Here is a 17,014-nt window from a genome sequence, read left to right as displayed (position 1 = left end):
TGTATGTATGTATTAGAGATGGACCGATCCGATATTACGTATCGGTATCGGTCCGATACTGACGTAAATTACTGGATCGGATATAGGAGAGAAATGAAAAATGTAATCCGATCCATTAAATATCAAAAAAGCACCTCACAAAACTTGCGACACGGCGTAACTTGGCTCATAACCGTAGCACATCGGAGCAGTATGCGTGGCGTGATAGAGCGGCTGTGTGTATTTGTAGCCTCGCTACCAATCCAGCATTTCATCTCCGAGGAAGTGATCCCAGAGAGAAGTAAAGCAAGTGTGTAAGTTCATCTCTGAATGTTTATAAAGCATTCCAGCGTTAAGCTTAACAACGGATATATGGAGCGACTGCCTCTCTCTCTCCCTCTGCTCATAGCTGGACTGGCCATCGGGCATACCGGGGATTTGCCCGGTGGGCCGATGGTGATTTTTCGTTTTTATGGGACAATGATTTTTTTTTTTTTTCTGGTAACAGTATAAATAATGAAAGGTGGTGGATTGGTCAGATGCTGGCCGGTGTGTAAAAATAACTCAGTTGTTTGGTGGTGGCTATCGCGGAGCTTCCACAGATTCAGTAACATTAGCAAGTGGTGGAGGACAGCAGGTGGATGAGGGAAAGGGGAGGCAGGAGGAGGAGAGACCCGAGGCGGCCGCCGGTCTGAGTGTCAGGTGAACTGAACTTCAGGTAAGAAGTTATGACCTGCAGTCTATCTGGGTCAGATATAAACCAAGTTTAGGTGGAGTTTAGTTTCGTTGTGCTGACTTTTTACAGTCAGTTACAATAACCCGTACTGCGTACTAGCTAGCATGACAGAGTTTCTATACAGCTGGGTGGGTGCTATGATGTTACTGATAGTGAACTTTATTTTATTCATAAGGTTCTTTAGTAGAGTTGCCAACCGTCCCATAAAAAGACGGAATCGTCCCGCATTCAGAGAAAATATTACGCCTTTCCTATTGAGCTGAAAAGGAGCACAGTTTGTCCCGTACTTTAGCTAGAATGGAAAAAGACACAAAGCTGGAGTTATTCTGTCTTTATGCTGTCAGCTGCCTCTTCTTCGCTCATTCTTTCCCCTCCCTCTCCTGTTTCTACTTCAATGAACATGATCATGAAACTGATCAATGATCAGCTGATCAGCTTTTCTCTCTTGTTTATTTATCGCCCACTTTGCGCCAGAAAGAGGAAACCAGCGGATGTTGTGTTAAACAACAGCTGCAAGTTTAAGCTTGATCAGCTGTTGTTAGAGTTTATTTAATATTAATTTCAAGTATCAGCTGATGTTTGCTGGAGCCACAGCTGTTAAGCTGCTGGTCATGATATCGGTTTGGATATGTGGTGAGGGGGAAACATGAAGATGAAACCAGGAGATGTCCTTACTGAATCATCAGAGCTGAACAGGTGATGGACAAACAGGTTTACCTTTTAGGTGACTTGAATGAGTTAAAGGGAAGTTATGAACTGTTTCTGAGAGACAAATAACACCAGGATCCTTTTTTACGCTGACAGCTGGTAACTGTGCAGGGGCGGATCTAGCAAAGTTTTGCCAGGGGGCCAGGTAGGGCATTAACAGGGAAAAGGGGGCACAAAGAAATACGTTCTTATTCTCATTTAAAATGTCTCGCTTTTAATAAATAATTATCTGAATCTTACACCCAAAGTTTTAATCTGATGTAAAATGTATAGAAGTCCATTACTGTATATAGTAACTATTAAGTCTAACATACCCTAGTAAGCTGTAGTACTTTTTCCTTTGGGAAGATACCATCTGTGCAGTCTGCAATTCTGTTGAAGAAAGATGTTGAATCTATTTAATTACTCTTGAAAAATAATTGATTTCTGTGCTTTTGTTTTCATACTGCATCAAATTAAAGTTGATTATTTTGATTAAGCATCATGAGGTGGGGGTGGTTCCCTATTTTTTATTTTTTTTTGCTGGGAGTTTTCGAACCCTATTAGTTAAGTTGCTTACTCTATAAAATACCAGAACAGGGAGGATGGAGTAGGTTTAAGTTTTTTTAGATTGATCAGTTTTGCTGAACTATTAAATATTTTGGGTGCAGTGTATTTTTTGCATACAGGTATAACAGAATAGCTTTAGTGTTTGTTTGGTTTTTTTTAACTTGAGTATGAACTTATACAAAAAGCAGCAAGATATTAAAAAAACAGTTTTATTGATTAAAAAACACACTATATCGGATTCACATCGGTATCGGCCGATATCCAAATTTATGATATCGGTATCGGACATAAAAAAGTGGTATCGTGCCATCTCTAGTATGTATTAAGTATTATTTCAGAATAATTTGCACTTTTTTCTTTTGCCAGTGACTGAAGGAGAATGTAAGGTTGAAAAGCAGCTTGTTTAAGTTTTAGCTGTGTCTGAACGGGTTTGAAATATTACAGAAACTTAAGCTTAAAAATGTGCAGATTTTTTAATGCAATATTGTATTTTCTTCAATGTACACTGTAATACACTGTGTTTTGCATTCCTGACTTGTATGAAATTCTTAAAGCTTATAGTCCAGTTACACACAGTGGTAGAAATAAAGTAAGTATATTTACATATAAGTATATTTAATATAATTCAGAATTTCAAGGCATGCTTGTTTTTTTGTCAGTATTTTGATTTTATCTTAATTTCACCCCAATACATTTATGACTGACTGATATAATGATTAACCCAATACATTCAAACCATTTTGACATGGGTCGACTTACACAGATGTCAGCTGTTAGACTTTATTCTTAAAAGTGACTCTCTCTTTAAAACATGTATTATTATTTTCATATTAGAAATAAACCACAACAAAGACTAGAGAGAAGTACCAAAAAGTACATACAAATTTGTTTTTTACAGTGTTCTCTCTCTCTCTCATTACCTTTGACCCCATAGTTTTATCTTACCAAGCCTTTGACAGAATAATAGTGGGTAATAATTCTTCTGTGCTGTTACTCAACCATAATTGTGATAAAACTGCGTTTACTTATGTGTGAATGGGTGGATGACTGAATGTAGTGTAAAGCGCTTTGGGGTCCTTCGGGACTAAGTAAAGTGCTATACAAATGCAGGCCATTTACTTGCTACTTAAAATGTCTTTGAAGTTTTCACTTAAGTAAAGCACTACAGTTTTTCTGAGATGCTATAACAAATACAGTATTGACAAAAGTCAAAGAAAATCTGAATCTTCAGCGATTGCAACTATCGCCACATTTTAGATTAGGATCGTGTATTTTATGCCACATAAAATACATCCTAGCCGGGAGAAATCTGTGTACTAGTAAAAAGTCTTTGTAATAACAGGGGTCATAAAGATCCACTTTATTTGATGGGATGTGCAGTCCAGCAGTCTTGAAGCCCATGTGGGACACAGGACCAAGTCCTGCTTTGGCCAGACACACAGTAAGGAGGGTATGAGTTGGACTCATGCACCTGAACAGGAATATACAGGGAGTGCAGAATTATTAGGCAAGTTGTATTTTTGAGGAATAATGTTATTATTGAACAACAACCATGTTCTCAATGAACCCAAAAAACTCATTAATATCAAAGCTGAATGTTTTTGGAAGTAGTTTTTAGTTTGTTTTTAGTTTTAGCTATTTTAGGGGGATATCTGTGTGTGCTTGTGACTATTACTGTGCATAATTATTAGGCAACTTAACAAAAAACAAATATATACCCATTTCAATTATTTATTTTTACCAGTGAAACCAATATAACATCTCCACATTCACAAATATACATTTCTGACATTCAAAAACAAAACAAAAACAAATCAGCGACCAATATAGCCACCTTTCTTTGCAAGGACACTCAAAAGCCTGCCATCCATGGATTCTGTCAGTGTTTTGATCTGTTCACCATCAACATTGCGTGCAGCAGCAACCACAGCCTCCCAGACACTGTTCAGAGAGGTGTACTGTTTTCCCTCCTTGTAAATCTCACATTTGATGATGGACCACAGGTTCTCAATGGGGTTCAGATCAGGTGAACAAGGTGGCCATGTCATTAGTTTTTCTCCTTTTATACCCTTTCTTGCCAGCCACGCTGTGGAGTACTTGGACGCGTGTGATGGAGCATTGTCCTGCATGAAAATCATGTTTTTCTTGAAGGATGCAGACTTCTTCCTGTACCACTGCTTGAAGAAGGTGTCTTCCAGAAACTGGCAGTGGGACTGGGAGTTGAGCTTGACTCCATCCTCAACCCGAAAAGGCCCCACAAGCTCATCTTTGATGATACCAGCCCAAACCAGTACTCCACCTCCACCTTGCTGGCGTCTGAGTCGGACTGGAGCTCTCTGCCCTTTACCAATCCAGCCACGGGCCCATCCATCTGGCCCATCAAGACTCACTCTCATTTCATCAGTCCATAAAACCTTAGAAAAACCAGTCTTGAGATATTTCTTGGCCCAGTCTTGACGTTTCAGCTTGTGTGTCTTGTTCAGTGGTGGTCGTCTTTCAGCCTTTCTTACCTTGGCCATGTCTCTGAGTATTGCACACCTTGTGCTTTTGGGCACTCCAGTGATGTTGCAGCTCTGAAATATGGCCAAACTGGTGGCAAGTGGCATCTTGGCAGCTGCACGCTTGACTTTTCTTAGTTCATGGGCAGTTATTTTGCACCTTGGTTTTTCCACACGCTTCTTGCGACCCTGTTGACTATTTTGAATGAAACGCTTGATTGTTCGATGATCACGCTTCAGAAGCTTTGCAATTTTGAGATTGCTGCATCCCTCTGCAAGATATCTCACTATTTTTGACTTTTCTGAGCCTGTCAAGTCCTTCTTTTGACCCATTTTGCCAAAGGAAAGGACGTTGCCTAATAATTATGCACACCTGATATAGGGTGTTGATGTCATTAGACCACACCCCTTCTCATTACAGAGATGCACATCACCTAATATGCTTAATTGGTAGTAGGCTTTCGAGCCTATACAGCTTGGAGTAAGACAACATGCATGAAGAGGATGATGTGGACAAAATACTCATTTGCCTAATAATTCTGCACTCCCTGTAGTACTTGCTGTTATTCCCTCTAATAGGCCCTTTTCCCTGGATAAGATGGCCAGTAAAGAGGTGCTGGCTTCCGTCATTGTCCTTGAGGCTTTGCAGATACTCGACCATGTTGTCTGTGTTGGCAAAGACGTCGTCATCACCATTTAACAGGAAGTGAGCATTGGGACAGTTCCTTTCCATCCATTCAAGAAAGAGTATCTGCTTCAATGTAAGGTTGTAAAATGTGTCACTGAAATCCCATTGGAGGATGTCGTTGTGCTCCTGTTGCTCCAGCTCCAGCAGTTTGTTCAGCCTTTCCTTCTCAAACCCGCTCTCTGTCGTTCCTGAGATGAAGATCCATCGAATCCACGCACTGTTGTGTAACCTCTCTTCACCCCACGTTTTGCGCAGCACCTCTCTGTGTTCGTAGTTCCCCGGAGAGCTTTTAATGACCAAAAGAAGAAAGACTTCTCCAGATTTATCAGCTCCTCCACATTTGTCCGGAATGTCCAGTAGCATGGGGAAGTGGCGACAGTGGCGATAGTAGAGGAAATCTTTGATATGCTGAGGAAGTGTTTGGAATCCTGGGATGTTGGCAGTAGATGTGTTTTGTTGACATTTTGGCCACGAGGATATATGAGAGTTTTTCATAGGTGTCTTCTTTTGAACGCCTTTGCTTCTGGTAGTCACAGGTACAAAGTCAAACCCATGGTGGAAAAATCCAACCTTCCAAAGAAGGAAAATCAATAAAAAAAAGAACTCCAGCTATCGGGAGATTTTTTGACTTTCTTATTCTCATCCTTTAAACTCTGCAAACCAAAACAAGGAAGAACTCTAACAACAATAACAGCAAAAAAGGTACGCATCAAAACCATTAGGACAAGTAATTACTAAGGCACAGCAGAGGAACAAATCAGTTACTGACTCACCGACCTCATTTCAGTTTTCTCTAACTGTCAGGCTGATGAAAATGGATTCATCTTTTGCTATAATATCAACAGGTGACACATATATTTATATTTTTAAAATAATAACCACATTAACTCATACAAACCTTAATGCAGTGAGATGTGGTGAAATGTGATAATTGTCTGATTAGCTTCATCAAAATCCAGATTTAATCCAAGTTTCAATTTCCCAGGACAGGCTGAGCATGTTGATCACTTGAGAATCCAAAATTCACAGTTTAGTTTTGCAGTTTCTGTATAGTTTAAATGTAAGTTAGTCACTTCCTAAAAAAGATTTTATTCTGTCTGCTGCCACACCTTAAACCTCATAGCTGCAAGAACAGATGTTTGTGCTTGCGCCCAAAGATATGAAGGTTGCACCAAGCCGACTAGGCGGTTCTTGCATTAACGTAGACAGGATGATAAAGAAATATATCTGCTCTGACGTTTTCAAATATTTTAATGGGATAGACCGTGCACTCCCACATTTAATAATATATGTATTTAAAAAAGGGCTAGATTTACAGGTTTTAAGGTTCTGATAAACAGACAGAAAAGCACACTCTCCATGCTATTCGCTCTTTCTCTTCAGCATCGCCTCAGTACTCTTCTCTCTAGTTTTTATTTTTCTTACCCAGGCCTCTTAATTCTCTCCACCCTCCGCACTTACAAACTGCACTTGGGTAAATGTGATTAGCTGACAACACACCAAAACAACCCTGTTTCACTTAATGACTGTTTGGGACTGACCTCATTTTTATTTAATTTTTGTACTAGACTGTTTTGTTGACGATTTTCAAGCTTAGCTGATTGTTTGATTTCTAAAAGATGAAAATCATAAAACGATTCCAATGCTACCTTCTGATGGCCTTCGAGTGTACTACTACTAAAAGATTAAATATTAATATTAAACTTGAAAGTTTACATATAAAGTACTTGGCTTTTAAAAAAAAAAAACAAACCTATAATGCCCTTTGTATCATATTTGATTCATGAGTTTCTGAGACCTCTATCTCATTAACATGATCAATACTTGCCATAATTTCAAAATGTTATGTTTTTTTGTCTAAAATGAACATTGTTGTTAACAAAAAGTTGCCAAAAATGACCAGTGTATCATATGCAATACAAAAATAATATAATACATGTAATAATAAAAATATATCAAACACAACACAATATAGCAAAAGAATTGTTATGGATTTTGTCATCAGGGTTAATAAACATCTCAGTTCCAAAAAATCTTAGTTTTCTCGCTATTTTTTGATATGCTGGGTCTTAGAGGGTTAATGACTGTTTGGGACTGCACTGATTTTTATTTATTTATTTTTTTGTACTAATCTTCTGCTTGTTTTGCTGATGGTTTTCAAGTTTAGCTGATTGTTTGATTTGTAAAAGATGAAAATATTGAAATACTGAAATTAAACTTGAAAGTTTATGTATAAAGTATTTGGCTGTTTTTAAATAAGGAAAGCTCAAACAAGCTGAACCAGCACAGGCAGGTGCCCACTTAGATGCAGGAAAAAGCCACATTAAACCAAACTGTCAGTGCTGTAATTGTTAATGAAAATAAAAGTTGAGACATTTTGTATAAAAATTTTGTATTTATTTGTTTGTTTTTTCATTCACATACTGTCCAAAGTGCTGTGGTTGTCACGGTTCTGGGGCGGTTTGACCCAGTATTTTGAGTTGTTATGTTTTGCATTATGGATTGTTTTTTGTTTTTTTATTCTCTTGTAGTGTTTGTGGTGGTGGTGGTGATGATTATTATTAGAGTTTCATGTTTCTGTTTATCCGTGTTTAAGGATTTGTTGTTTCATGTGTTGTTTGAGTTCCATGCGTTGTATTCTGTCTGCGTCTTTGTTTAGTCGATTCTTGTTTCCTGTTTTATTGTGAAGGTCTGTGTCTCATGTGAGTGTGTTTAGTTCTACTGCTCCCCTGTCTCGTTAGTCCCATTTCTCCCAGCTGTGTCTCCCTCCTGTTGTCCATTCCCTGATTACCACCCTGTGTATATTAGCCCTGTGTTTTCCTGTGCTCAGTGTCGCGTTGTACCCTCAGATCCTGCCTGTGTGTTCCTGTTTTTGTTTCATGCCAGCAATAAAAGCTGTCTGTGGTTTTCAGTTACATTTTGTCTCGGAGTCCTGCATTTGGATCCACATTTCCACCTGCCCGCACACAGAGCCCTGACAGTTGTTTTTGGTTCAAATTAAAATGACTTTCAGAGCTTGTTTTGTTGCCATGTTGGTGTTTCCTTTATACCATTCTTTTTGCTCAATACTCTGAAATGGTTGATTTGTAAAAATCGTGTGTGAAATTAGGACACCAAACAAGACTGAATAGCAGATTTCCTTACTTTTTGCGTTACGTTTATATGGACTGTTTTTCCACCGTAATAAAAAAAAATGTTTCTAATGTTTTCACATTTGTGTCATTTAAAACTGTTTGTGGAGCGAGTATGCAGGACTCGGAGGCAGAACTGAACTCAAGAGCAGCTTTATTGCTTAAAGGAAAACTACAGACTAGGAGACAAGGAGGAAACTGGGAACGGAAGTAATAATCAACTAGGAGACTGAAACACGAGGCAGACATTCAACATGATGGAGTTTGCGACAAATGACAAGAGGAGACAGAGAGCTAAAATATACCCTGGGTAATCAGTGAGATGGAAAACACACAAGTGAACTAAATCCACCAATGAACCGAGGAAGGCAAAGCATAGCATAACACACAGGGGATAAGGGACTATAAAATTAAAAGAAGGAAACAAACGCAGGGAGGGAGACCCAGACACAGGGAACAGATAAAGAAACTAATGAACTGAGAAGCTCTAGGAAAGAGAATATAATTTCTTAAATCCAAGAAAAATGGAACAAACTGAAAATACTGGTTCAGAGGCCCAGGACCATGACGGTTTGATTAATCCATTTCCACATTTTAGTTATTTCATGAGCATTAGAGAAGAATATATAGATCAAGATCCAGTATGGCAGAATAGGTGTGACATTGCTTGTGCGATCGTAAGATAAAGAAACTACATTGTTTCTTTAATTTAAGGTTTTAAATATGATAATAAAACTCAGTACAACACACCTGGTTCCAACCAGATTCTCCTCCTCAAATGAACAACAGTGTAAGACATATTACACAAAGACTTCTGGAGCAGTGTCCTTTGGAGAGACGAGGCCAAAGTGGAAATGTTTGGACATAATGGACAACACCACTTTGGACAAAACCAGCACATCAACACAAACACCTCTTACCACCTGTCAGCACAGGGGTGGGGAGGTGATGATTAGGGCTTGCTTTCCAGCCACAGGACCTGGGCACCTTGCAGACACTGAGGTGAACATGAACTCCTTTTATACCAAGTTATTTTAGAGTCAAATGTGAGGCCACTGTCTGATAACAAGAGCTTGATTGAAATTGTGTCGTGCAACATCACAATGATCCTAAGCAAATCCATAACCACATGTCTGAAAAACAAAAATCAAGGCATTGCAATGATTCAGTCAAAGTCTAGCTGAACCATTGCAACACCATGCACTTCAAGTTGACTGAATTGTTGTGGCGGGAACTTAACAAATGCTGCAAATCTCAAGCTTTTGTAAAATCATATTATCTTGCAAAGAATAAAGAGGCCCTTTTATCTTTATTCTTTAAAGGTAAACGAGGAAGAAGATAATAGAAGGAAATAGAAAATGCAATCTAATTTTACTAGAGACCTCATTTATCTAATCACAAACATTTTCATGACGCACTTTATTCTGTGTGTGGGTGACTTATCTGACTTTTACACGAGGCACTTAGTTATACACTGAACCAACAACCAGTCTACTAATCTACAGAAGCACAATATGTACTATGTACGCAGGAGGACTGTGTTTCAGGAAGTAGACTGGTGTTATACTTATCAGACCAGCTTTTCCTGACTACATATCATTGTCTCAAAGAGCAAGATAATGAACCCCAACGTGCAAGTATAGTGGCGATAGAAAAAAAACATTGTACAAAGGAGTATGTGTGGCGGGGCGGGGTCAGTTGCCAGGGCCCCCTCGTGGGTTTAGTACCGATGATGAGTGAGGCTTCCTCCTGACATACAAACACTCCAATTCAAGGAGTTGAAATGGTTTATGTTCCAGTTGCCTTTTGATGTTTTGATTATTGTACAGTGTGTCCTGCACTCGAAGCCACAGATAACCTGGAATCAAATGAATTTTCAAAATGCTACCTCTCCATTTTCTCAGAGCAAACAAATTTATCTGATACAGTGACTTCAACACTGACTAATAAAGGAGCCACCCCATATTTAAATAGGAAAAGATGTCCTGGAGGTGGAGTCACCTAGCAAACCCTCATCAACACTGCCTGTGGCAAGTGAAGCTCTCGCTGTTGCACAGACAGCTGATGCAAGTTTTACTTCTATGCATGAAACAGTTGGGAAATGCTGCTCATGTTCTTACTTTCTGCAGGAAGAAGTTCAAATGCACACATTCAGATCATAGCAGAACTGATAAAATACAAGTCTGAAAAGATGCTGATGGGACACAGCATGTGACTGGAGTGCTGTGTGACAAATTGTGGTTTCTTCGTACCTCGCAATTCAAATGTTAGATCTCGGAAGTGACGGAAGTTGAAAAATAATTTTAAAAAAGGGTTTGTTTTGCTTCTTAGCAAGTATGGCTGTTTGGGCATTCAAAAATGGCTGATGTGGTGCTTTTTTGCCTTTGGAACATGCTAAAGAGTTCTTGTTAATGATACACACTTTAACACTTTTTCCAGACGACTGACTTTTATACAACTTGCTATTTTCTGGTACATGAGATTTGGAGGGGCAGCAAACAGGCAGGCAGTTATCCAACAAGGAAGTCCTTGTCCATGCTGTCATTTCCATAGAGTGTTTGAATCAGATTAGCAATACCAGCTATCCTCTTCAGTCTACCCGAGAAAATGCAAGTAACTATTTGAACAGTTATTAAAGTAGCCTATTTGCCATTAAAGACATGCCAGCAGTGTGAGAACCTGCTGGTCCTTAAATACTAAACACTGATTGGGCAATGCAAAGCAGGTGCTGAGTTAAAGACTGAAAAAAGGGCACAGTAACTGCCAGCCCACCTCTTCCCCTGAGAGGGAAAAAAAACAAGCCTTGTAGGCGTTGCGTTCAGTTAGCGTTGCTTTGTCTGTTATGTTGGCTTTCATCCTCCCTTAATTTAATTCTTAACATCTTTTAAAAAACCTAAAAAATTTAAAACGGACCCAAACAGTCTCCTCACATTCCTCCACCTGGTGTTAAGTAAGGTTAGAATTATATAAAAAAAATTTTTACAGACATGAACAAAATCCAAGGCAGCTTATAAATATTTATCCCAATGTTTATTACAAAATAATCCTCCAAAATGTCTTGCGCAGGTACACCCAAACAAAAAAGGTCCAAGGACATTATGCGTACATCTTATTTAAAAGAAGAAGATTGTGTACTGCCAGTGTATGCAGTTCACAGTTACCATTTAAAGCTGTTTAACTGTACAACATATAGCCCCTTACTTAGCAGCATTAAACCCAAACAGATTTGAACATTTGTCCATATACTCAATTCAACATACTGAATCTGCAACAACAGATATTGATTCTTAATGAAACAGTGATCCTGCATTGGATTGCCTACTGGGAACTACTTGTAACGGCTTTTACCGACACCCAGTAGTAGAAACAAACAAAATAAAGAAAGCTTAACAGAACAAAGAGGATTAAGAAGATAAAAAAAAAATATATATATTACACCTTTTATTCTTAAGAAACCCTGAGAAATTATTTTGGATGATATCTGCGGCAACACAAGCATCAGATCTAGAGCTGGGCATTGTTCAGAAGTTTACAGGTACAATTAAACTGCAGTGTAAAATTTACCAAATGTAGTACTTAAAATATCAAACCAACTCAAACATGAGTTCAATCGTTCTTTTTAGGTGATGAATTGCATTGTTATTTGTCCTGTTTTATTTAAATTATTTATTTATTTTTGGAGAAGTCTCAGTATATTTCAAGCACTTTGAAACTTTGTGCAGAAAAATAATACATAAATAAAATGTTTTCATATCATTGCTGTATTTTATTGTAAATAAATACCCAGCTCTTATAACCAATTTAACCCGCAAAATGTACTTTCCTACATACAATCGTAGCATGAAAAGACCCATACAGATGAACCATAGTACTCCGCAATGCTTTACATTTGAATTGGTTGATTATATGTCATCAACCAGAACAAAAATCATCTGTTCATGATTTTCACACAGGCTGGCACGCGACATACAGAAAAAATCCAACAGAAAGTATGAATTAAATATTACAATCAGCTCTTAAAATTCACGTTTGATTTACAGGTAGCTAACATTAACTTGGTAACTCTCCTTACACCTGGCTCATTTTCTACGTGATAGAAATTCAGTAAATTATGCAATATAGAGCCAACTTTTCAATTCTTGGCCATTTTTCATGTCCTTAATCTCAGGACAAGGTAGCCTTTATTAGTCTGTATCAGCTGTAGCTATGCTGAACTTTATGTGATACTAAAATATAGAAAATCAGACCCAATGACTTTAAATGTGGACTCATTTTCCAATGAGAATTCTCAAAATGAGGCGTAACTTTACACTTGATGGCTACTTAAAATTCACATTCATTCTTTCTGTGCAGTAAGTGGGCATTTCAAGCAAAAGCAAAATCTAGCAATTCAACCAGTATAGTACCTACTAAGTAACATTAGACAATCTGGTACAGAAAGGTACAAGATTTGGTGAGACAAAGACAAAATATAATGTATTGTATTGTAACGCAACAGCCAGTCCTGCCTGTTCAAATGTTGTCAACTCATTTAGTCCCTTCTGTCCAGCAAAAGTTTTTTCTCCTTACAGTATGTGAAACAAACACTTACATGTTCATTTGAGCTGGAAGCAGGAGGAACTGGAACATCACTAAGCTCTATTATTGCCTAGAAGTTAAAGTTTGGTGCTACAAATGTTTTTGGCTGGAGAGACCACATCTTAGATTTGGATCGTGTACTCTGTGCCACATTAGATACATCTGAGCTGGAAGGAATCTGTGCACAAGTAAAACCTCTTTATAAAAGCAAGGATGGTATTGGTCTATACTGTGGGATGGAACGTGTTGTCCTGCTGTCTTGACGCCCATGTGGGAAGTGGGGCCAAGTCCTGCCTTGGCCAGACACATCCCCATGTAAACATCATCAATGGGAAGAATGGTAATAGACTGGGACATATTGTAAATGACTGAAGCTGTATAGCCAGAGAGGAGGAAGCCCCCGCCACCACAATAAGGAGGGTACGAGTTTGACTCCTGCACCTGAACAGGAATATAGTACTTGCTGTTTGGTGATCTAATAGGGCCCACATTTTGGATCAGATGGCCAGTAAAGAGGTGCTGGCTTCCGTCATTGTCCTTGAGGCTTTGCAGATACTCGACCATGTTGTCTGTGTTGGCAAAGACGTCGTCATCACCATTCAACAGGAAGTGAGCATTGGGACAGTTCCTTTCCATCCATTCAAGGAAGAGTATCTGTTTCAATGTAAGGTTGTAAAACGTGTCACTGAAATCCCATTGGAGGATGTCGTTGTGCTCCTGTTGCTCCAGCTCCAGGAGCTTGTTCAGCCTTTCCTTCTCAAACCCGTTCTCTGTCGTTCCTGAGATGAAGATCCGTCGAATCCACACACCGTTGTGTAACCTCTCTTCACCCCACGTTTTGCGCAGCACCTCTCTGCGTTCGTAGTTCCCCGGAGAGCTTTTAATGACCAGAAGAAGAAAGACTTCTCCAGATTTATCAGCTCCTCCACATTTGTCCGGAACGTCCAGTAGCATGGGGAAGTGGCGACAGTGGCGATAGTAGAGGAAATCCTTGATAGAATTAGGCAAAGAGTTGAACTCAGTGATGTTGGCAGCAGATGTGTTTTGTTGACATTTTGGCCATGAGAATACATATGTGCTGTTTTTGGTGTTTTGCGTCAGTCGGCTGTGGTCCTCTCTAACATCTACGTGGAAACTTATAGTTTTATGGTCAACAAAATCTTTGCAAAGGTGAAGGAGCAAAAGCCCGAGTGCTACCACCATCAATACATTTCTTGCCCTGATGGTTTTCATCTTCAAAACTCTGTAGCGACAAGACAAAAGACAGAGATTGATTAAGATCAGAATGAAACTAGACTAACCATGGAAGTTATTGAGTAGAAGCAAGTACAAGCATGCAGTGAACACAAAGATGTGAGCCAAAGCCTTATAGATTTACGTACTACTTGTGCAGTGCATAAGACCCTCGCATTCTTCTTGAAAGTTCCTTTAGAGTGATGTAGTTAAACCCGCAACTGTAGCATACATTGTACTGACAAGGGCATAACTTGCAGGGAACTTGCAATTTGTTTTGTCAGAGTATTGCTGGCCACTTTAAGACCTATGTTCCCTTTATTAGCTAACAATACGGTGGTTTTTAAACACTTGTTGACTTGTGTGTATGTTACAATTGCTCTCTATATCTGTGGCATAGGCATAAGGTGAAATTATTTTTCAGAATATGATCCTTCGCTCTGAATGTGGTTTTAAGAGTAAACTTGTGATTTCCTGAAACATGAGGACAGAGTGCACTTTAACTCTAGAATGATCACGTACCAGTGTTAGCTCAGTGATCGTTACAATGGGCCTTATTATAATGTTGCCTTTGTCTTGTCTTGTAATGTGATACTGTATCAGTAAGGGTTGTGTCACTTTGGTGTGATCGTGTTTGCAGGCTGAGATCTCCACTGAGGTTTCACCTGTTAAAATCAATCCTCAAACAGCTTAAAACGCAGCAATGGGTGTTATATTCCTTCCAACAGAGCTAATGCTGGTGCCTTAATGGTAGACTGTGTGGTGCACATGGGTTGACCATTCAAAGCATTCATCTTCCTGTTTTAAATTAAACAGAACATGTGTTGCGTTGAAAATTTTTGTGCATGCACACAAAATGCGACACGCATGTAACAGCATATGTTTTTCACACATCCTTTTTACAGTACAGGTGATGTTTGTTTTGCAAAAGACTGAAGCATCATTTTAATTACCAAATTCTTTGCTGTAGCCCTGACACCTCATGGGATGTGGCTTTACACTTATGCAAAACTAACATTTTGGTTTTAATTTGAAATGAAGGCAACACCCTCCCACGAAAAAACATACAAAAACACTTGGGCAACAGGAATGCAAACTCACCTGTACCACGACATGACTCTCAGAGTGACAAGCCAGCAGGAGTGAGGAGACTGAGCTTCAGAGCAGACATGAGGCAGCTGGACATGTGCCTGAAAAATCCACACACGGGATGCTGTCACACAAAATAAAAATAAATCAAATGTTGTTTTGTGTCCTCAGAATGGATGGAATATGTTACATAGGCTGTGTCTGACATTGAGTAATAAAACCACACAGTCATTTCGAAAGAAGCATTAAGGGGGGAAAAAGAAAGAAAGAAAAGGAAGTTCCCGGTCCACACAGGCTTTTGTGTGTTTTTTAAATGCAAATCTGACAGCAATAAAACTCAAAATGTGCAGTGTAACAGTGTTCAGCAATCCTTAAGCATGTTAGTGCGGTAGGACAGCTGCGGCAGATTGCTTTATGTTGTTATTAACCTCCTAGGACCTGGCGTCCACGTATGTGGACATCACATTTTGGGTTATTTAGACCAAAATACTCAATTTTGCTCAACATGGGCCTGATTTCTACTTACGAGGACATTATACTGCTACTGTTCTATCAAAATTTTAAACAAATATCCTCATTTCCTGTTACAATACAAAGGACAATTGTTAACCAGTTACATACTGTGCAGACTCACGAATACAGAAGGCTAGTTTTGTAAAAAGCAAAATGATAAACAGCATTCAAATTAGAGTCTTCTGGACAAGGTAGAGCATGATTGCACAGGTTTTAAGTACACTTTTCTGGTTAAGACTTTCACTTGTAATGTGGTTTTTACTTTGTGGTGTTTCTACTTTCAGACAATAAGAGTTCCTTTCAGTCTTGAACATGTCCAGACTATTCTCAGGTACAACAGTCATTTGAAGAGATTTAGAGGATATGCCTATTTACTTTTTAATCTGCAAGTCCAATGGTTATTATATATATATTTCTTATTAAATCCTTTCATAGTGTATTGTCATCCAAGCATCAGTAGCCACAGGCTGTAATTTTTTTGCCAAATATTATATTTTATTTTTGTTGTTTGGTCTTTGTTGTCTCTGTTCTCCAGTTTGTTTTAAGATGGTGCCATTTAGTGGGTTAATATCTGCCAGCTCCATCACACAGAAGGCGTATTAAACAAATGTAATTTTTCTAAACCATCAGGAGATTAAAAGAAGCATTGGTGAACATTTAAGTCCATTTTTTGATTTTTTTTTTTTTTTTTTTTTTTTTTAAATAGTGTCATATTGTTGAATATAAGCAGAGTAAGCAGAGTTACACGCAGCGCATGGCTGAAGCATCAGAAGACATTTATATTTAGCTTTCGTCGAGTTCTCATATAGCGAGTCATGCCTAAAGTATTGTAAACTAATCTAGGGGACAGTTAAGATTCATAAAATAAGAGATTTTAAAAAGCGACACTCCAAAAGAAAATTTTTTTAAACAGCATTTGTCGTCTATGCGTAATTTCTCAGGAAACTGTGTTATTATAGCCAGTAATATAGAGTACAAACTAAACATGTGATGCTCCCTATGCCAGATCCGGTTACTTTACGGAAACTTTATTCGAGAGTTATAATTTCCAGGACGCGCACGGGCACAGAGACAGCACTTCGCGAAGCTGCTGTGTACAGTACTTACAAGTTTAAGAAGATCGCCCCTCTCCCGTGTCTGTAGTGAAGTCAGACTAATAGTAAATCCAGAATCCGGTAGCTGAAAAGCTCAGGTCCCTGCACTGCAGGGCGTTGTTCTGTCCGCCCCGTGCGTCATCTCCTCATCTATTGCCTGTCGGTAACGATCTGCGATCATCCCGCTATGACAATTTTCTTTCACAATTTCAATTACT

General features: G+C 38.8%; 1 protein-coding gene and 1 pseudogene across 2 annotated transcripts; both read right to left on the bottom strand.

Annotated features, from left to right (window-relative positions):
• Positions 1–4,893: 4,893 nt before the first annotated feature.
• On the bottom strand, positions 4,894–6,054 carry LOC146372508 (N-acetyllactosaminide beta-1,3-N-acetylglucosaminyltransferase 3 pseudogene; annotated as a pseudogene).
• Positions 6,055–9,045: 2,991 nt separating this feature from the next.
• On the bottom strand, positions 9,046–16,942 carry LOC146372507 (N-acetyllactosaminide beta-1,3-N-acetylglucosaminyltransferase 3-like). Of its 2 annotated transcripts, none has more exons than XM_084954430.1 (3): positions 16,810–16,942; positions 15,202–15,313; positions 9,046–14,110 (listed from the first exon to the last, which is right to left on the bottom strand). In XM_084954430.1, the coding sequence occupies exons 2-3, from the start codon at positions 15,213–15,215 to the stop codon at positions 12,958–12,960; spliced, it is 1,167 nt and encodes a 388-aa protein (XP_084810556.1). In that variant the 5' UTR covers positions 15,216–15,313; positions 16,810–16,942; the 3' UTR covers positions 9,046–12,957. The 2 variants fall into 2 exon arrangements, with proteins under 2 accessions (XP_084810556.1, XP_084810557.1); XM_084954431.1 differs by having other exon boundaries at positions 15,202–15,290.
• Between the last annotated feature and the right edge of the window lie 72 nt (positions 16,943–17,014).

Source organism: Perissodus microlepis, chromosome 15, assembly GCF_051167445.1.
Source record: "Perissodus microlepis isolate ML-2025 ecotype Zambia chromosome 15, ASM5116744v1, whole genome shotgun sequence".
NCBI classification, from domain to species: domain Eukaryota; kingdom Metazoa; phylum Chordata; class Actinopteri; order Cichliformes; family Cichlidae; genus Perissodus; species Perissodus microlepis.
The sequence above is the reverse complement of the archived record's forward strand: the minus strand, read 5'-3'. Positions and strand labels throughout refer to the sequence as shown.